Source organism: Chiroxiphia lanceolata, chromosome 7 (genome assembly GCF_009829145.1).
Source record: "Chiroxiphia lanceolata isolate bChiLan1 chromosome 7, bChiLan1.pri, whole genome shotgun sequence".
NCBI lineage: Eukaryota > Metazoa > Chordata > Aves > Passeriformes > Pipridae > Chiroxiphia > Chiroxiphia lanceolata.
Genome location: NC_045643.1, coordinates 19,144,857 through 19,166,682, shown reverse-complemented (window position 1 = coordinate 19,166,682; position 21,826 = coordinate 19,144,857). Strand labels below are relative to the sequence as shown.

General features: G+C 40.9%; 1 protein-coding gene across 1 annotated transcript; it reads left to right on the top strand.

Annotated features, from left to right (window-relative positions):
- Positions 1–6,814: 6,814 nt before the first annotated feature.
- Positions 6,815–21,458, top strand: GORASP2 (golgi reassembly stacking protein 2). Its single transcript, XM_032692540.1, has 10 exons — positions 6,815–6,948; positions 14,336–14,416; positions 15,162–15,365; positions 15,773–15,859; positions 16,007–16,137; positions 16,730–16,862; positions 16,986–17,109; positions 17,458–17,544; positions 19,537–19,632; positions 20,415–21,458. The coding sequence occupies exons 1-10, from the start codon at positions 6,886–6,888 to the stop codon at positions 20,732–20,734; spliced, it is 1,326 nt and encodes a 441-aa protein (XP_032548431.1). The 5' UTR covers positions 6,815–6,885; the 3' UTR covers positions 20,735–21,458.
- The last annotated feature ends 368 nt before the right edge of the window (positions 21,459–21,826 follow it).

The window sequence follows — 21,826 nt, the reverse complement described above, 5'->3', positions numbered from 1 at the left end:
TCTCTAGGACCTTAGTATTTCTTCTTCTCTCACCCTATTCACCTGTCACAGGTGAGACAAAGTAGTAGCAGCCCCATAATAGCACACCTGTAGCATACAACAGCATTTATAGACTGTCTGGTTTCAGAAGGTCACTCTTCTGTGTTTTGGGATACAGAAGACAATGACAGGGCATCTGGGAGAGGCAACTCTCTGGTGATTGAGCCTTGGCACATAGGCAGTTTCTGTTTCTTATGGCTTTTAGAACTGCTCCTGTACTCTGACAGCCAAATCTATGAAGGCCAAAGCTATAAAATCAGATATTGGGGATGAAACTCTCATAGGGGTTTATTTTATCCCTGATACTCAAGAATTGTATTTGGCATTTCTGTCTGGTCGAGTCTTCAAAGACAAGTGTAATTTCTCTTCTTAATGTTCAGCATGTTTGCAATAACTCTGAAAGGCCTATAGAAAAGTTCTGGACTTTCTGCCAAGAGGGACCTTTGTGGCAGGTTCAATAAATGGGGCACTGTTCAGGGTGGGACACTAGAGGATTTAATATATGACCCATTTTTAAATACAGGGTTTTTTAGTGTAAGTCTTTCTCCTGTACTGCTTTCTTCCAGGAGAGTCTTCTTCAACAGCTGCTCTAAACATCCTTCATCAGAATCTGACTGATAATACAGTCAGGGTGTACATTTGCTTCTCTATCTTACCCCTCCTTTATCTTAAACCATAAAATCTGAGTTGGGAAACTCAGAAGTAGGTTTTTTGTTTTGTTTTGTTTATGTATATCGACACCTGTCATTTATGTTTCAGTCTGATCTTTAGATAATGGACTCTAAAAAAGCTCTAGATGAAGAAAAGCATAGAGCTGACTTCTATAATTTAAGATAAAAGAACATAAGGCACTTTATAGAACTAAAACTGAAATAATACATATCACTGTACAAAGTACTGAACACCCAAGACACTGCAGAATGGATTCTGTGAGCAAAAAAATTTCTCATTTGATTTATTATGTTTAAGAAAACAGAATTTAACACATCCTTAGTAAATAAAAAGCAATGCAGCAGCAAATCCTCAACTATCAACAAAGTCTCTTAGTATAAGCAGTTTCTAAAACTCCAGATTTTAGGCTAACCATTTGGGTCAAAAATGACTGACAATGCATGTAAGTATCATATAATGAATTGGTTAAATTACTTAATTAATCTTCCATTATGAACCCTTCTTCAGCAGCATCCCTAGCTGCAGTACTCCCAAAGCCAGCTGCTATCTACAGCTGAAAAGTAGCAGGCCTATTAAGCCTCCTAAATACTCACATTATAATTCCTAAATTGGGTTGCCAGAACCTTGTCTGTGCAATTGATTCCATAATCATGATTCTATCTGTGTTTCTATAATGAACTCTGTTTTCAGCTCAATATAGTTTAAAGAGGCTTCTTTTTCAGCGGTGAAGGAAACCTATTCTCTGTTATTTCACATACATTGTGTCATTTCCTAGTTAGTAATCAAGTGAATCTTTGAAACATTCTGACATTTGTCATAAACTCTGTGCCCTCTCTCAACCATTCACCAATGCATCTTTTACTGTGAATACAGGTATTTAAAGGTTATTCTCCTCTGTTATGCCTGTTCTTAGTCATACACTCTGTAAAAATTCTTAACACTATGCTTCAGACCAGAATTTGGAGTCTGATGGCTGTATAATATGAGACAACAAGCTAGAGTAAGGATTGCAAGTTTAAAGTAACAACTTTTAGAGGCAGAGAAGTGAGGACATTGATTTTACTGAGCCTGTACCAGTATTCAGGCACATATTTTCTAAGTTTTATAGAAGCAGAAAGTGACTATTTTGGAGTTTAATCAGTCTTAGAGTTTTCATTCAATCTTAGAGTCTCAGAAGAAACTCCTGTAGCAAGTATAAATTGTATAAAAAGGCCATTCTGTCAGAAACTTATGGCTATAATACCTTTAATTGTCAAAGCTATGCCCCTTCCAGATTTGTGTGAAAACTACTTAGCAGAGTCTAATTCAGAGCTACTGTGTCTTCACCAGCTTTGGGAAGACAGGCATAGTTTAACTGTATTACAGCCAAGTCAATCACTTTTACGAATTAAACTAATGAAAGCTTTAGTTAATTTCCTGTGTCCTATTAATAGAACCTCCACAAATTAGTTTTACTGAGTTTCTGGTTTCTGAAACAACAGCCTTGATTCTGGTCTCAACCCGCATGGGGAAGAAGACTGTAGATTACCTTTACAATTCTCTGATCTGTTGATGGCATCTGCAGTCCTTGGTGCAAATTACAGCAGCCAGAGGAACTGTTCCTGATAATAACCAGAGCATGACCACACTGACTACAGCTCTAATACGTGCCCATGCTGGGAGCTCTGGGGGAAAAGCAGAAAGCAATTCTGCCAGCTATCTGCCACTTGAGCATTCTCCTTACAGAGGTGCAGTGTGCTGGGTCTGATCCTGCTGACATTGGGGCCCTTCCCTCCCATCACAGAAGGAAATTGCTGTGTGTCACAATAGTACCAAGTTAGAGTTTTCAGCTGAAGGCTTGTGAGCTCCTGCTCTTTCCTGGCCGAATACAAGTCACTCCTAATTGTCTCACTGAAACTCCTGCCCTTTCCTTGAACATTAGTGTAAACCAACAATAATGCAATGAAAATTGATGGATACTTATAGTGGTTAAAGAAGTGTCAAGCAGTCATGACTAAGCTTTCTGAGTTTGGCATGGTCTTTTTGTGCCTTGTGGAGCACCAGTGGGGGGGACCAGCCCTGCAGCATTCACTGGGAAAACTATGCCTGAGAGCAACTTGTCCAGCTAGTGCCTTCCTCTCTTGCACTTCATTCCCTGTTTAACTTCATAACAACTAATGGCCATAAAACCAGCTTTACAAAAGCCCCACATTACTCCCATATTTAATTAACTTTTAGAGCATCAGACCGTAGTATTTAATCACAGCCTGCCGAGTTTCAGGCACTTGTTTGGTCTGAGGCTCACTAATGCTTGGCTTCCATTCAAAATGCTTCACTGTTAATTTTTCTTTACATTCAGATAGGGTCTGATCTTTTCCCAGCTGTTCCCAGCAGCAGGTCAAGAACAGGTTCAGTCTCACACCTCTCACATTTGCACACATGCTGACCATTGCCACTTTACTTATTTTTTCTTAGATTCTCTCAGTTTCAAAGCATCTACTGCTCCTAAACTAAGACTGTGGGAAGTGTATGTGAGTACTTCTGCAGCCTAACGGATGGCTGTATGGCTTCTCTGTGTTAGCAGGCTTTTACCAGCCATTTATGCGAGCTAGAACTACCTTTTTTTTTTTTTTTTGTAGAGCTGAAGGGTCTGTGCTTTATGCCTTCTATTAATATGAAGTTCTAAATATTGTGGATGCACAGCCAGGTGGATTCCTTCCAAGTAGCTGTAGTTTGTTCCCTGTGTGCTTGCGAAGGAGATAAAAATCTCCTTGGGCACTGTTAACATATGAGTTGAACTTAGACATATATCAGACTCTTTATGGCTCCTTCCATTCCCAGTCCTGCTTTGCTGGGACCAAAGTCAACAAGCAGGTATTCTGACCTGCAATTCTTCATCTTGGGCAATACATTAATAGCAGGGATAAATGAGGTCATACATTGATTAGAGGATAAAAGATGTTACAACTAAGAGCTATCTTATGACCCATCTTCTTCTCAGTCACTGGACACTGCTGTTCTATTTCTGCCTAAAACTATATCCTTCCTTCAGTGTTTGCTTACTGGAACAGTCACTTTTATTACTGCAGACCTTCCCATAACTCTGGCAATATTCACTTAATTTAATTTTAAAGGCACCCATTAATTAAAATTATTCTATTTACTGATTCTTAATAATGTCTCAGAAGCTTTTGTTCTGGTGTGTGTGTTTATGTTTGAGCTTAAGACCGTCTCTACAATAAATCATGATTTTCTGCCTGTCTTAGCCTCTAAATGATTTGGGTCAAATAGGCTGATTTGTACACTGTATTTCAGCAGCTCCCTTCCTGCTACACATGCCTGGGTTTCTCTGTCCATTTTCGTTCCTGTTTGCCCAGCGCCAATAATCCAGAAGGGTTTAGGGAGGGGAAAAGAAAGTGTAGCTGCTTTTATTCATCCACTGCATATCTTGCTCTGCAGAAGGGATGCTGGCTCCTGCTGGAAGCGTTTACACTGCATTCTCTGCAAAGGTCAGAGTGGCTGCTTCATCTATGGCAAAATGGATTTTAGCCAGCAGCCGTAGCTGACAGTTTCAAGACGGCCACTTCCCCATCCATCTTACTTAGACAACTGTGTGCAGTCTCCAAACTAATAATTCATCATTTGCACATGTGTGCCTTCCACTTCATTATTTTATTAACATATTAGAAGGGCCCTGATTTATTTATTAAATTCATTATTATTCTTTATCAAATGATGACATGTTGTTAGCCAGGAAGATGCACTTGCTATCTCACAACTAATTATACCAATTAAGTTTTCATGATTCTACCACAAAGCACAGCTCATTAACTTTAATTACTTTTGAAATGCAGCTGCTGAGATACGCACAGAAAAGAACAGGTAGGTAATATTTGTTAGTTAATTTCTGCAAATGGGGTTTCTTGTCATTAGGTCTTATGTGATACTTTCAGGCAAGCTTGTTTCCTATTTCCCAGGTAAGTTTTTTCTTTTTCACCTACGAGGGTTCTGAAGTTTCTCTTTTTTTGTTTAACAGACTAGTCTTTTGCCACAGAACATTGGACCAAGTTCAAAGATACTTCTTCAAATAAATATGGTGTTTTAGTTCAGCCCTTAATGGGAATCGATGGACATCTGCAGAGAACATCTTTCTTTGCTGAGGTGGAACCAGCCCAGAAAGGGTGACAGCATTTTGATGAAAAGCTGAGATGCTGTGGTAAAGCAGAAGTTCCTAAGAAAAAGAATTTCAGGTCTTGAAGTGATGTATGGAGTTTATGTCTTCAGTGAGAGGCCAGGTTCAGATTTCTCTGAAGGGTTGACTTCACTGGTTTTCCTGGTTTTGCCTGTGATAATTTTTTTCTTGGTGGCTGGTTGGAAGAACAAAACATGGCTACCCATTTCTAAGTTCACCACATGCAGGCATGAAACTTCTACAGATCTCATGAGGAAGGGGGAAAAAAATTTCTTTGGTGCTGTGAGAATAAGACAAACTGACTACTGGTGCAGTGGTACTTGACTGGGTCTCAGAGGGCCTAATGTCTGAGCAGACTCATAGAGCTGCAAAATCTCTGTTGCCTTGTTTCCCCACTACCACCTTTAGGAAACACAGTTGTATATATAAACCTCTACTAGCAAGAAAGAAAGGAACATGGATGGGATTTTCCTCCTGAATCTAAATGACATGTTAATGGAAGCATGAGATTTGCTTAAGCTGGTATAGTTTTTAACTTACTTATCAGCTCACTGTAACAAATTTTTCATACTGTATTAAGAACACAAAAATCATTGAAAGATATAGTCTATTTACATATTATTCACTTTGCCTTCTTCCTTTGCATTGCAGCCTCTGGGAATCCTAGAGTTGATTTCTTCTTGCAGTGATGAGGAGAGACACTGCATAGGGAGATAAACACACCTGAACCGGTGTGCAGAGTCCAGAACTGGCCATGCCTGATGAGGGTGCCTGGAGAAACACTGTCTGTCTGCTCCAGTGGAAGCACCTGAGCACAGTGAGGTGGCCAAGGGTGGAAAGGGCGTTGGTCATCTCTGCAGACAGTACTGGGGTAAATCTCAAGCACAGTGCACAGAGGCTTTTATTATTAAGCAGTAAAGCACTTTGATAATACAGAGATATACAGATAATACAAAGAAATGAATTATGCTAATTTGAATATTCTTTCCCTGCTCAATTGACGATCTTTAACATTGTGTTCCAGTTCACTAATAAATGCTGTTTCTGCATTTCTGAAAACCAGTGACAGCAGCATCGCTTAAAGAGGTCACCCCTCTGCAGCTACGTGGGATAGGAATTCAGAGGCACTGGTGTGCAAGGGCAGGCTGCGTAAAAGCTTTCCAGTCACAAGGGACACTCTCGGAGGGAAAGAGATTGTCTGAACCTTAGATCCACAGCGCTCCCGGACAATCCACCGTCCGCCTCCTCCAACTGCACAAATCATGTTGGCTCAGTGCTGGATTTTGTGCTGGACGTGGGGCGCATTCCCGCAGCCAGCGGCTGTCCCGACACGGGCGTGTCTGTGCCCGCTGCGTGTCACCACACACACCCCGCGATCGGCAGCGAGACCCTGCCCCGTTATCTTGTTGCAGTTTGCGGGGCGATGCGTGCCCTGGAACGGATTAGTCCAAAATTCCTCCCCCGGGCACCATTCCCCGCCCGACCCGCCCTGTACCAGGGCACTGATCCTTTCGCTTCAGCCCCATCACCGCTCGGTGTCAGGCGCTCCCGGTGCGGCCCCATGTCGCTCGGAGCTCCGGAAAAGCTGTGGGAGCAGGGAAGGCAGCACGAGGCACGACCCGCCCCCTTTATGTGCTGTTCCCCCGCTGATACACTCGGCTCCCATAGATACACTCGGTATCCCACAGGTACACTCGGTATCCCACAGGTACACTCGGTATCCCACAGGTACACTCGGTATCCCACAGATACACTCGGTATCCCACAGGTACACTCGGTATCCCACAAACAGCCGCTGTTCCCTCGGGGCGCCCCCGCCCCGCGCCCGGCACCGCCACCCCGGGCCGCCAGGGGGCGACACGGCGCCAGGAAGGCGCACGCGGGCCGTGTCCCCTCGCGGGCCGCGTCCGCTCGCGGCCGCCGTAGGGCCCCGCCCGCGCGGGGCGGAGCGGCCGCGGTGCCACGTCCCGACGGGCGCGGAGCGGCAGCGGCGCGGCCCGGCCATGGGCGCCTCGCAGAGCATCGACATCCCCGGCGGCGGCACCGAGGGCTACCACGTCCTGCGGGTAAGGGCGGCGCGGGGCCTGTCCTGCCGCGGGGCCGCCCCGCTCGGCCCCCGGAGGCGCTCCCCGCTCGGCCCCGCGGCTCGCGGCGGCGGCGGTGGCGGCGGGGTGAGCCGGGCCCGCGCTGCCGCTCCCGGGTGTGGGAAGCCTGGAGAAGGAATTGGTCCAGGATAAATAATTCTCCGGGCCGAGCGGTGCCGCCGGGCTGCGCCTCGGTGTGTGCCCAGGGCGGAGCGCGGGAGGCGATGCTGAGTCTGGGCAGCCCTGGAGGCCGAGGCGGCCTCTGCTCTGGCAAACGCTTCTCGCACCCCGGCCCGCCCGAGTCTGGCTGCGCCCGGGGGAACACGTCAGGATTGTCTTCATCGCTCCGCCGTGGACTGGGCTGGACTGTAGTGCTGCTCCCCCGCAGGAGTTCCGGTGTGCCGGGTCAAGGTGTTCACATGACAGACGGCCCCCATAAAGGTTGCATCCCTAGTGGGGGCGTGATTTTTCATAGTTATGTTGGTTTTGTTCACGCTGCGGCCACAAAACTTTGGTTTTGTGTGCAAAAAAGCCTGTTTTGTTGGGCTGCGTTAAAGGTTTTGAGAGCAGCCTTTTGGAAACCCTTTCTTTAGTATCTGTTTCACGTTCAATGAGAGGGATGGTACCCAGGTCGTGTGGTGGAATCTGAGGCACTGGAGTACAGGAACTTTGCTGGGGTCACTCACAGCCTTGCCCACAGCACAGTGCTTCTACTTCTGTAGCTGGAGATGTGTGCTCACTGCAGACACCGTGTGGGCTGGTGTGTTTGTTGGCATCGGACCCTTTCGGATCAGCTCTCTGCTTCTGAGAAGCAAATACTGATCTTCTGATCAAATCCAAACATTCAGTTAAAATTTACATGAGGCATAACAATCCAGTGTTGCTAATATATGACAGTCCACTTTGTCTACTCTTTTTCCCCCAGAAAAACCGTTCTGCATGCAGACTTGCTGGCAGACTTGTTTTCTTTTTTAGCATATTACAGTGTAAATTTCATTAACTGTTTACTTTTTAGACTTGTAAAACCAGTAGGTACTCTGCAATTAGAATATCAGTTACATCAGACTTAGCAGTTCATACTGTTTGATTAAAGCATCTTAATAAATTGAGATACAACTCTTTTATGAAGTAGAATCTCCTTTTTTTCCCCCCCTCACAGTCTTGCTTGGAGCTGGAGCCTTTTGTTTTCATTTAAGCACCTTTTTGTTGTAATGTTTTTACTGTGACCCAAAGTAGCAATGTTTGGTTGCCAGTCTTTGTAAATGTAATTGATAGATGCTCAGTAAAGAAGTTGATTTCCGACAGGACACCCATATTTACATTAAATGCAGAAAAGGACCTGCCTGCTGTCTCAAACAGGCTGATGTCTCTGTTTTTCACTACCTTGTCTTCTTACTGGTATTTTCAGATGCTGCAATAATGAATGATTATTCTTTTTCTGTGCACAGGCACCATAAATTGCATCATGATCCCAGCCTAACAGTTATAATTTGGAATGTTTATCTTGCAATGCATGTGGCATAGGTGAATGTAGTTTTTCCAAGTCTAATTTTCCAGTTGGTGTTCTGTAGTAAGTTTGTTACAGCCAGCGTCCAGCTTGCACTGTTGGAGGAGTTCTGCACAAGTGCTCTGTCTGCAGGCACTGACCTTTGGTAGATCTTGGGGTTGAGCAATGCTGCTGGTGTGTTCTACTTATTCTCAATTATGTTTTCTGTCTGAGCTCAGTACTTTAATGAGAGAAATGAGAATGGTAAAAGGAAAAGAGCCGTAGTCTTTCAGTACTCCAAATCTAATTTGAATAAGATCAGATTTCTTTCATAATGCCAAACTTCTGTAAATAATATATAGTGGTTTAAAGATTTCATTACTTCTTGGAAAATTAGAGAAATGTCTGGAAATCTTTTCAATTATGGGAAGAATTTGGTTTGGTAAGGCAGATAAATGAAAAATAAATGTTGAATGGCCATGAAACAAAGAGTTAACATTGTTCAGTAGCTGTAGGAGCCAAGTACAAGTTACCAGTGATGAGCAAACTGAGACTGTTGCGAGCTACACTTTTTTTAAAAGTGAGACTTTTAGACTGCACATGCTACCTCCCTACAAAACTAGTAGAAAGTCTCATCCTCTGCTCACTTTAAACAGGAGCAGAAATATATGCAGCAAGTGAACCATACTGTCGTTAATTTCTGATGTAATATTTGCAGATTACTTAATTCTTTTTGGCTGCTGGTATTCAGTGCAGTACTACTTTCACTGTGAGCTTTATCACCAGTGCAGTTGTAACAGGAAATAGGAGCATTCCAGGACTGAAGCACTGTTGAGGGAAAGCAATTTCGTCATGTGCACACTTGACAGACGAAGTTGCTCTGGGCTGCACTCTTGGGGTTCTAGACATTGAAATGTAGCTTTTTCTTTTTTCTTTTCTTTTTGGGAGAGAAAGTTACTCTTTCCTTGCCCAAGTCTCTTCATAGGTGGACCTAGCAATTAGTCATTTGTTTGAAACAATTCTTTGGAATTTTTGGAATTTTTATTCATCATGTGTGCTTTTGCTGTTATACTTCCATTTATTGATTCATGTAATGTGCTTATAAGTCTTCCTTTTAATTGGTGCCTGCTAGGGTGGTAGCATGCACTGCTATTGACCTGTAGGAATTTTCGCCATTGTTTCCTCTCCTCCATAAGTTTCCTTTAACATAAGGTGTATGGCTCATTTTAGCAACTGCCTGACTCCGTGTGTTACTCAATATGCATTTGTTTCTGCTCTTCAAAACACAATGAACTAAAACTTTGAATAATTTTCTTGTTCAGCAATGTGAAACTGCTGTAGTTTGCCCAGGCTATTGTAATGACCTGACAGTTTCTTCAGGTAATAGATGGTGTCACAACAACCCCATGGCTGGGGGCAGAGGACTGGAAAGCTGCCCGGCAGAAAAGGACCTGGGATGCTGGTTGAGAGTTGGGTGAACATGAGCCAACCTGTGCCCAGGTGGCCAAGGAGGCCAATGGCATCCTGGCCTGCATCAGCAGTAGTGTGGCCAGCAGGGACAGGGCAGTGATTGTCCCCCTGTACTCAACGCTGGTGATGCTGCTCCTCGAGTGCTGTGTCCAGTTCTGTACCCCTCAATTCAGGAAGGACATGGAGGTGCTGGAGCATATCCAGAGAAGCTCTGGAGCACAAGTCCTATGAGGAGCGGCTGAGGGACCTGGGGTTGTTTAGTCTGGAGAAAAGGAGGTTCAAGGGAGATCTTACCTCTCTTTACAACTGCTTGAAAGGAGGTTGTAGCTAGGTGGGGGTCGGCCTTTTCTGCCAAGTAACAAGTGACAGAACAAGAGGATTTTAGTAAAACTTCTTCATTGAAAGTGTGATCAGGCATTGGAATAGGCTGTACACAGAAATGGTTTAATCAGCCTCCCTGAAAGTGTTTAAAAAACGTGTTGATGTGGCACTTGGGGTTATGGTTTAATGGTGAACTTGGCAGTGCTGGGTTAGTCGTTGGACTTCATGATCTTAAAGGTCTTTTCCAACCTAAATGATTCTAAGATTCTATGTAAGAATTTTTATCTGTGGGAGATTTGTATGCTACTGTATATTGTGGTGTTCCCCCTAAAAGATACCAAACAGCAGTGCCCAATGTTTAGATTTCTAACTCTTACTTCAGTGCTTCAGTTGTTGTGATAGTGATACACACATATTGCATGAAGTGATGACTTTTTTTTTTTAAGGGAGGTTCACATTTTAAAAGCTTGAGTTAAATTCTCTGTGCTAAAATAAAAAGTTATGCTACATATAGGGAATCTGTTTTCTTACCAAAAAACTTATGAAGCTTTTTCTCTTGAAAACTGGGTGTTTCATCAAGAAATTCAGTACAGTTACGAAGTGTAATGTGTTAAAATAGCTGATGGAAATAAAATGGATTCTGTCAGATCTAACAGGAATTGCTTATACATGATATGTAATGAAATTTTACTGCCAATTATAGAGTAGGTCGAAGAACTAGAAAAAATCCTTTCAGTATTTCTTTGCTAATAAAGTAAATACTAGGAAGTGTTTCTTATGTGGGAAAAAAGGAAAACTCCAGAGCTTCTGCTTCTTGGAATTTGTGTATTTTGTGCTTGAAGTTAAGCTTCTGAAAGTTTAAATGGAAACTAGTATAAGTTATCTGACTTTCAGGAGTGATGAGAGCCTTCATCTGTCTCTGAAAATCAGGGGTTTAGTTCCTAATTCCATTTATGGTTGCCCTGTTTGTTTGGGGCTTGAATTTGTGACCACTGTGCTGCTGAGCAGAGTTCTTATAATTGTAATGTACAATATGTACTGTGTAGGCATGGAGTGATAGTGTTGGGAACAGTGTTCAGCAAAGAGAAACTTCATGTATTTACAAAAAAAAAGTCTTTTTGGTAATGCAGAGTAAAATTAGTGTATTGACCTTGAAACCTTTTTCCTGTTTAATTCTTGACAGTGAATTAAAAGTGAAATCAGTGTGTAATCTATGTACTCAGAAGCCCAGCTGTCCTCTTGGTGAGAAGCTGAATTCCTGCAGCACTATATGAGGCCCTTTTCTGGCTACTGATATTCAGCATTTTGATAGAGATTTTCTTCATTTGCTCTTAAAAAGCTGTGGTGGTGCAGCTCCACAGTATCTCCGTGTTGTCTGTGCCACTCTTTGTCTCTACTGTTAGACAGTTATGGCATTTACCCACAGGGGTCTGTAACTTGTATGTCTGAAGTAACAGCTGGCTTTGAGAGAATTAGGCATCCCAAACTGCCATGAATGGTATCGTGCCTGCAGTGGATCTGCTGTAAATGGTATTACTTGATTATTTCTCGGCAAGTTACTAATTACCTACTTGGCACATAGAAAAGCTGCATAAAGCCAGATTGCTCAGGAGGCACAGAGTTTATGGATGTGTACATGGAATCTTTATTATTTCCATGAATAATAAGATTTTTGTGCCCTTATGTTTTCTAAGGTCCCTGGTTATCCTTTGTTGCTGTAGCTCCTGGAAGAGAACTATGGCCACAGAGCTTGGAGCAGAGAGCTGTGTTGTGTGTTTGGCACTGTGTGATGGTGATGAATTGTGCAGGTAGCTGACTGAAAATAAGGTGGTGTGACATAAAAACTGTATGGGGTCGGTGTGGTTGTTGTGCAGGGCTGGGTATGTCACTTCTTTAAGGAGGAGACTTTCCATGTGGAGTGGACTTGGAATTTCTGGTTTGCATTTCTGGGACTGCCAGGTATAAACATGCTTTTCTGTCAGTGAAGTAAGCCAGGGAAATAGGAAACTTTTTGTGACTGACCCTATGCATGGCAGCATGAGGAAACCTGATGACAGAAGGGATGCAGCTACCTGCTTCTGAGGTGCATTGTATGATTGATGCAACTATAAGGGCTTGATTTCTTTTAGATTCAGCTTCCTGGTGGTTTTTACATGCCCACTTAGAAACAAACCATGCAGAGATGTTCAGGATTGTGATAGATTTGGGGGAAGGTGTTCAACATCTGAACATACTTTCTGAAACCAATCATTTATACCTTGGAAACTCTCTCAGTCCCTTTGTCAGTTTGGGGCAGACTATAGATTTTGTATTCTAAGTGAATTATATATCCCAGGTGTCAGTCAGTTTTACATTGATGGATGCTCAACGTACGTGGTTCTCATTTATTGTACATACTCAGTCTCCTTTCAAAAAGTTACTGTATTGAATACTGGCCACTGTTGGTCCACAGAGTTCAGGATATAGTCTCTTGGAGGTCAAGGGGAGGGATACTGTATCAGAGCGCAGGGGGTTTGTTGTTGGTTTTGTTTTTTTTTTTTTTTAAAGAAGTTCATTTGGAAATGGAGGAAAATCTCTGAATGAGACGAAGTCTGGCCTTTCATAATTTCAAGGCCATGACATATATCCAGTCCTAAAAATCTGATGTGTTAGGAGAATAATTGCATCACTTTGCTGGATTCACTGATCTTTAATGCCGAGGTTTAAGAAGACATGTTGTGTCTTTAAAATTGTTTTCCCAGTAAGTTCTGAAACCACCTGCTGATTTAATTTTGGTATAAAGCCTTTATGTCAGGCTCATTAAAAACACAAAATCTAAGTTCCTATATGTCAAGAGGCTATTAGAGTATTTTCATGTCACCCCTCTAAACTGAGGGAAGAGCAACAAACAGCATAAGCTCATCCTACATTTGCTACTCAAAAAACTACATCAGAGGAGAGGATGTTTTGAATGACTTAATTACAAGAGAAACTGCAGGCCTGAGATTAAAATTACGGAGCATGTCCATAGCAAACCAGAGGTTTTTAATTTTCCTTTCATGAAACTGTTTAACCTTTCTTTAGCAGGAAAGTCTCAAGTACTCAGTATTTTGTTCTAGATAACTCATATTAGAAAACTCAATTCCTCCAAAATCAGACCGGTATTGAACAAACAAGCAGGTTTGTACCAATTCTGGCAGGTGGAATAGCATGTAATGTAAGAAAATACACTGTAAAGGGTAACAGTTTTTAGATCTTTTTGAAGGTGATTGTAGTACATAAAAGAAAAAGCCAGTGGGTAAAATGAATCGGCTTACAAATAGTCTTTACTAAAAAGGCTGTAGGAAAAGTCTGACAGCCATACTGGAGTTACTTTTCCTTGTCAGCAATGCACGTAATAAGGAAAAAAACATTGGCAAAATGTCTCTCAGTTCCTCTATCTGGAATTAAAAGCATGCTTTTAGCTTGTGGGAGCAGTGTGTATCCAATACTTCAGCCTTGTCTTAGTGGAGTGGTTGAACTATTTGAGCTGCCATGGCTGCAAAATTGCTCCTCATCTCTTTTCTTGCAAACTTGATGATATGTTAATGAATCACTGGTTGTACAGATGCCTTCTATGTCTCAAGAATGTCAGCAGGTCGTGTTTAATCATGAGATAACAACCCACGCTTACACAGATGTGATTCTCTGTTTCCTTTAGTAAGCAGAAGATAAAAAGCAAGGTCCAACGTTGGTACTTCTGTGGAAAGACAGTGCTTTTTAACCAACTTTTTCAGAATTCATTAAGCTTGTTCTTTGACCATAATCTCCTTTATTAAAACAAGTATCTACAATTTAACTGCTGCAGCTGTTAAGCAGTGCTTTTCCCAGGGAGTGGCTACTGTTGTGTCATTTCTTAATTTATAAATTACTAATTCTCTTGAAATCTTCCTTCCTTTTTTTTTTTTTTTAGGGAGGGATTTTTTGTCCTAAAGATTGTATTTGAATATTTTAAAATCATCCACACAAACATTAGTAGCTTCTAGAACTACAGATGGCAAAAGTAGAAATATAATTCAAATCTATGAATCAACATTGGTACACTTATATTAAATTCTTATTTAACTTTGTTAGGTACAAGAAAACTCACCGGGGCATAGAGCTGGATTGGAGCCATTCTTTGATTTTATTGTGTCCATTAACGGTTCAAGATTGGTGAGTGTGTTGCTATTTTATAACTTTTAATATGAACAATATGTTGAGAATCTGTTTTTTGTAGGTAAACCAATGCATTTGTTTAATTTAAATGCATATAAAATATTTCTCCTTAGTTTAAAATTAGAAAGATGAACTGTATCAGAAATTAATTTCCTTCACCCTTTAGTTACAGTTCTGCCAACAGTTTAGCTGGAAAATAAATATTCAGACAGACAGACAGACAGACATGCTCTCTGCAGACATGTGCACCAAGATAGTACTGCCTATTGATCCACCACTGGGGGATTGTGCTGGTGCCCCCCTAGTTCTGTCTGTAAAACTGCTCCTGTGAGAGCTCTCAAACCATTCAGTCGAAACAGGTTGATTGAAAAAGCTGTTGGCTGGGCAGGAGGCATGGGGGAAAGCTTTCAGACCCTCATAGCAGTGGAGGAAACGATGTGTGGGTAACCTCTTTCAGCAGTATGCCTGGATTCAAGAAAGCCTCTGAAAAGCTGCAAGGTGCATCTTATCAGTTAAAGTGCTTTCATGTTTGGAAGGCATGACCTCTTTCTGGGAAATCCCGGGGTTTTGCCAGAATTGTGTTCTGGAATTGTGAGGGGAACTGGAACCTTGTTACAGAGTAGCTGAAAGTACCTGTTCTGATACAGTGTTTATAACACCTTTGAAATACAAAAGTGTTGCTGTAGAACTGGATGCTTGTTCTGTTGGGCACTAACCCAAGTTCTTGTTTGACCATTCGCAGAATAAAGACAATGACACTCTCAAAGACCTGTTGAAAGCAAATGTTGAAAAACCTGTAAAAATGCTTGTGTACAGTAGCAAAACACTGGAACTGAGAGAAACATCAGTGACCCCCAGCAACATGTGGGGTGGGCAGGGCCTTCTGGGAGTGAGCATTCGTTTCTGCAGCTTTGATGGGGCCAATGAAAATGTCTGGCATGTCTTGGTACGTATGGACTTGGAAGTACTTTTGTTACTGCTGCTTACAGTTTTTATCTTACTATTGAAAACTAACTTGCAAGGGATGTAGCTAACAAGTCATGAGATCAAACTAATCGGTTTTCATGGGTTTTGGGAAGACTTTTGAACTAGATCTGTATGTCTTTAAGTATATTGTCAAGTCTTGTATTTAAATCAGTGGTTTTGTACAATACTCAGAGCTGTTGTATTTTGTACAATACCAGAACAGTATCAAGAGGGACTGCCCCTGTTTCACTTGTTCAGTAGCCTGTTAACTGTGTTGAAAACTTGACCAGTTTGTCTGACTCAAAACTTGTGTGAAGTGCACACCTAACTGTTTTGCTACACCCTGACAGTTACCTAGTGTTTTGTAACTTTCCATCTTAAAACTAGGAAGTGGAGCCAAATTCTCCTGCTGCATTAGCTGGACTTAGACCTCATAGTGACTATATCATTGGAGCAGATACCGTCATGAATGAGGTAAGTATATAAAAATAAGTTTTTCATTTTTAAATAAGGTTCTGTTACAAGGTTCTATTACAGAAAGTTGGGACTGGAATGATCGATCTAATGTCAAATAGTAAAATAAGGAGAAAAAAGTCCTTATTAATTTTTCTCATTTTGCAGTCTGAAGATCTCTTTTCCCTTATTGAAACACATGAAGCAAAGCCATTAAAACTTTATGTGTACAACACAGATACAGATAATTGTCGAGAAGTGGTGATTACTCCAAATTCTGCCTGGGGTGGAGAAGGCAGGTAAGGAGACAATATGTTATAGAGGCATGGGGCAACTATTTTATAGCACCAGCCTAAAAACTGCTTGGTTTAAATTTTCTACAAATATAGGAAAAGAGCGTTGTTATGGCAAAGGTGTTTTTGCTGTAATAAATTATATATTTACTTGGAATTCAGATGCAGTTAACTGATAAGTCAAAATTGTTGTAACTCAGTAAATTAGCTAGTGCAGAAATAGCAACTGTGGCGCTCTGTGTTTCGGCATTAGGCTCCAAATAGTCATTAGCCTGTAGTATATTCTTGCCAGAACAGAGCACTGCAAGTAACAGCGAGTCAAATTCCACACTGTATGCCTGGTATATCTGCTTGGTCTAAATAATAATTAATTTTATTTTGTGCTGAATGTTCATTGCCAAAAGCTACAGAGTTTCCTTTCAGTTGTCTCGTATTGATTACTTCTCCACAGAAAATGAGGCAACATTGAAGCTGGAGGGCAAGGTTGTACAGAACTTACCTTGAAACTTGTTGGTGTCTTGAGTCATTCATGTGTAGGTTGCTTAGTCTGTAGTTATAAAGTCACTTCACTGACTTCTAAATGTTCCTATTTTAAAAGCCTAGGATGTGGCATTGGCTATGGATATTTGCATAGGATACCTACACGCCCATTTGAAGAGGGAAAGAAAATTTCTCTCCCAGGACAGTTGCCTAGTGCATCTCTCAGTCCCCTCAAAGATGGCTTCACAGAGGTAAGTTGTTGTTCCTCCTTCGGCTTGATAAAAATAGATTATGATGTTATATTGCTTTTCTGCTTCTATTGGTTCTTGTGGAAACAAACCCTAATGGTGTAACTTTTTTTCCCTTTCAATAAGGTTCAGCTGTCACCAGTTAATCCCTCAGCCACCCTCCCTCCTGGGTCAGCAGGCCTTGAGCAGAGTCTTTCAGGACTTTCTATTAGTTCACCCTCAACTACTGTCAGTAATGTTCTCAGCACAGGTTGGTATTGACTTAACTGACCTGAAATGCATGGGTGTTCTGACTTGTGTTCTCACAGATGTTTCTGATTAATTTAATAAAAGGCAAAAGAGAATAACATTTTCTCTTAAACTTGTCTCAACAACAAAGGCTAGAGTACTGGAATTATGCCTTACTTGCTCACAGAATAGTTGCAAACGACTTCTATCAGAAGTGCCATGTGTATTATTTAGAGTACTTTTTTCTTCATCAGCATTTTATAGTTAAGGCAAATAGTAATTGTCTTATTATTTATTTGTATTACTTGAGGAAGGGAGCTGAAGTATTGTGTGCTTAAAATTAATGTTGTTTCCCTGTGTGCTTCACCAGGTGTTCCAACAGTTCCATTATTACCACCACAAGTCAGTCAGTCCCCTACCTGTGTGCCACCAGTTAACCCAGCAACTACATTACCAGGTGAGTAGGTAAAATTTCTTTAAATATTTCTGAAACAAAAATTTTAAGAGAGCTGTCTTTTCCACTGCTTTTTGGGGAACGTATAACTTCATACAACTTAACATATTTCATGTTAAAGATCTCTATACAACCTCTACAATTATTTTTGTTACAGTATGTTCACAGCATGTCTGTAGCACAGAGGACTGACTTGGCAACAAAGTTTACAATGTTTACCTTTTAGGCCTCCTGCACAGTTGATGCAGCAGTCCGGATTTCTCAGGAAGATTTTGCTTTGCTATTTGCAACATTTGAGTTGATATATTGTTACTTTCTGTAGTTCATAAATTTTATGTTGCAAAATACTTCTGCAAATAGATGCAGTTTTCAGTGTGTCCTTTGCACTTAGACATCAGAGGTCTGAGAAGGTTTGTCTTGCCTAATTCTGCATTCCCTTCACCCATAAAATCTCCATTTTAGGAAACTGTTTTTTAATACTCAGCTTGGTTGCTCTTCCTAATAAAAATAAAGGGCTAACAATATAGAATTTATGTTACCGTTACTGTTTCTGAATTATATAGTCATTTAAACTGGTATAATGAAAGTAAGAGTGTGTCTACAAAATGGTTCTTTCCTGATAATCATGAACATTTCAAGCACTAGTATCCCAGAATTATTTACAGTGGGTAAAATAAGGATTGTATAAGATTTTGCTGTGTCATTGGTGCGCTCGTATAGGACTCAGTTGTGTATTCCAGAACACTAAAGGAGTTGTATTTTATGTTTTGCATGCTATGAGACAAGTAGATAAAGATGTGTCCAAAAGTTTTAAGAAATGCTTGCGGGTACATTCTCTAACATAGAAAAGACGGGTAGTAGAGCTCAGTGCATCCAAACAAGGGCAGAGAACTTTACCAGAAGCTGAACTTTGTAGTTGTTTGCTATTTTCTCTAAGCAGATAAAGATTTTCTTCCCTGGCCACCTATCCACCCCTTCCCTAAAATCGGCAAATCCAAGTTTTCCTTTCACCTTTTTCTCTGAATAGTATCACTGCTTTTTTGAAAGCAAATCAGAACATATCTTGTAATTTGCATGGACATATAAATACATAAGAGGTTTAAAATTTGAGTGAATTCGTATGAAGTTCAGCTTTTTTCAGATTTTAAAAAAAGCTCAAAGTTGCTTGTAGCTGAGCTGAAGGCTCTGAGTCAGATTGTCAGCCTTCATGGCTAATGAATTCATGGATAGGTAAAGTGGCTGGGATTTAATCAAAATCTCTATACAGTGCCCTTGCTTTAAGGCTTTTCTCCTCTCTGTCTTAATACTGTGGTACCAACAGTTTATTTCTGAATTAGCCTTCTTTGAACTAAAGGCAAAGTAAGAATAGAGCCCTTGTCCCAGAAATGCAGCTCTTCTAGGATGGGAAATTCAGGAGAAGAAAGATGTTCCATAGCAAACACAATGATGGAAGGGCATGTGTTGCATTCATCGTATGTTTCTCTTCTACTTTCAGTGCTTCCTGACGTTGAAAGTTACTTTGTCTTGCCTTTTTACATATATTTTTGTGTTTAACTCTAGTTATGAACTAAGTAGAAAAAACTAATAATACAGTAATCAATATTAAGGATCAGGGAATACTGTGTATTTAATGCTGTTATTATTGTCTGCCATTCAAATTGGAAATGGAGGGCTTCTGGTACAGTGCTGCGGAGAAACAACTACCTTTACTGGAAGTGGAACCTGGAATGGAAATCTTCTGATTCCTTGAAATAAGAATCTACTTTCCTCAGAAAAAATATGAAAGGTTTTGGATTATGTATTTTCTAGTCCAGACTTTCTGCAATAGATATCTGTTTTCACTGTGCAGCTTAAAAACTGAAATTCAGGTGAATTTGCATCCTTATGTGTAAAAATGATAATCAAGATGTAAAGCAATATATAATGTTTTAAATTATCAATAAGATCTCAGAAACAATTTTAAGTTTTCAGCTGTAACTTTTCTACTCTTCTTAGGTCTGATGCCATTACCAACAGGGCTTCCTAACCTGGCTGATCTGTCCAAACTTAATTTACCTGCACCACAGATTGTTCCAGAAATCATACAGCCTGGTATGTACTTCTGCAAACTGAAAAACTAATTAGAGTGTCCTTTATCCCTGAGACTCTAATTTAGAGCCATCTGAGAGAGTCCTGAAGGGGATAAATTAAATGTTTTCCTGAGATGGGAGTTAGTGCCCAGATTAGGTAGACAAGGAATATGTCTTTAGATAAACTAATTCTAAACTTGTGTCTGTATTTAGATGTTTCGTTTTCTATTACCTGATTTACGATCTCGGAAGAGATTGTGCCAAGAGTGAAAGTATATCATTTTATGAGTAGAAGAAAGATGAAGTGTTTCCTTGTATGCTAGATGCAGAGATGAGAGCTCCCTGACTGAATGCCAGAAGTATGAACTAATACTAGATTTACAGTTTTGAGTAAAACAAAACTGCTGAAGGTGCACATGGAGCAAACAAAAAGAAATTGGAAGCTTATATGGAATGTGGTTCTTGTTAACTTCTTGTTTCTGGCAGTTTCAGTGAAGGCCAGAAAAACCTAATCATCAGTATTTATGCATTAAATACCTAGTCCTCTGGGGAGGTACAAGCAATGTTGAATTTACTCTGATTCTTCAGTTCTGAAATCTGAAAAGTATCAGGCTTGAAACGAGCCTGCTGGGTCAGTGCTGCACACATATCATGCTCATGCTAAGTTCAAAAAACTTTCTCCTCTTCATGGGTAAATAGGAGACTAGAGAACGTAAAATTTTTAAGCAAACAGAGAGTCTCTCCAGATCTGTCTGTGTTATGCAGCAGCTCACTGCCTTTTTTCTCCCCTCTTTTTCTTTTTAGGTTTGCCACCCCTTCCCTCCTTGCCGCCTCTGAATCTAATGGGAATGACACCTCCAGCAATGCCACCCAAGTGTGTCCCGGTGCTTCCTTTGGTCACAGAGGCATCTGCAGTGCCTACAGATTTGCTTCCCTCTATCAGTCAAGCTGGAAGCTTTTTCATCAACCCTGGCACTACTGTAAATGTAGAACAGACCTCTACGCTCACCTTGGATAGCGCTGCTCCAACTTCTGTGGCAACTATTGTTGACAGATCAAATGAATCCTCCACAGCTAATGAGAAAACAACTGGAGTCACAGATGCACAAGCTTCTGAATCGTAACTCCAGATCACTCTGTTGGATTGGCTTGATATTTATTTAGCCATGGGATACATATTTGAAAAGCAAGCTGTCATTAATTTCATACTAGTTTGTACTTAATCTTTAGGAGTCCTGTAAATAATATGGAGGTATAATAAAAATAAAAGGGGATTTATAAAGTGTGGGAGGGGAGGAAGAGTACTTGTATGTTACCAAAAAAAAAAAGTCAAGGTGGTAAAATAGAATTCCACTGCCAAACTTGGAGGTTTATGTTTTTATTATAGGCTGACAGCCTTATCCTGCTAGGCTTGTCCTTCCTTATAATTAGCAATTTTTGCTTCCGATAGAAATGAAGCGGGTCTTGCGTGTGACATTTACGTACCACAGTTCTTGTTCTTTGCAAATATCTTGTTACTACAGTGGGATGAGAATGTTTAGTCTGAGTTGTAAATTTTAACGCTGCAAAACTTCCACCTAAAGATATTTCTATTAAAGTTGCTGAGTGACCTGTTAACTGACATCTCATTATTCAGCTTGTACACAAATTTTTGTCTTTAAGCACCTGAGAGATGCTTAAGCCATGTTTTGTGACTGCTGCTGCGTTGTTTCATATGCCCACTGTAAAATGGCATTTGGAAGGGAATACATGGAATGTTAAATGTAGCACACAGTAGGCACTTCATGACTACTGTAAGATGAATTAATGGATTAAGCATACATACAGCAATAAATTCCTGGAATTTTATTCTTTGTGTGACAAAATATCACATTTTTTTTAAATTCCTGAAGTCTCATTTAACTGTTTTTAGCTCAGCTCTCTGTAGCACAGATCTGTGAAAGGGCTCCCCTCCAGAGGAATGGGTCCAAGATGGAATGCCAGACATCCTAATGGCAGGCAGGATCAGCACTTGTGGTTAAATCCATTGCAGCAATGAGTCATGAAATCTGCCTGCATGTGATTCACACTTGGCTTTTTAAATTGAAATTTAGGATGAAAGTTGTAGAATAACTGTAGATGATACACTTGTATAAACTGTTGTGTGCACTGTACTCCAGGTGGTAGCCTTTGCTCCTGGTATCGGGTACAGTTAATGTGGAATACTTTCTGTACCA

Bases quoted from the DNA above. Each gene is read 5' to 3' on its own strand.
- GORASP2 (XM_032692540.1), top strand. From the start codon at position 6,886: ATGGGCGCCTCGCAGAGCATCGACATCCCCGGCGGCGGCACCGAGGGC. The intron at 15,366-15,772 runs GTACGTATGGAC...TCTTAAAACTAG, and splicing joins AAAATGTCTGGCATGTCTTG to GAAGTGGAGCCAAATTCTCC. The intron at 16,138-16,729 runs GTAAGGAGACAA...CTATTTTAAAAG, and splicing joins GCCTGGGGTGGAGAAGGCAG to CCTAGGATGTGGCATTGGCT.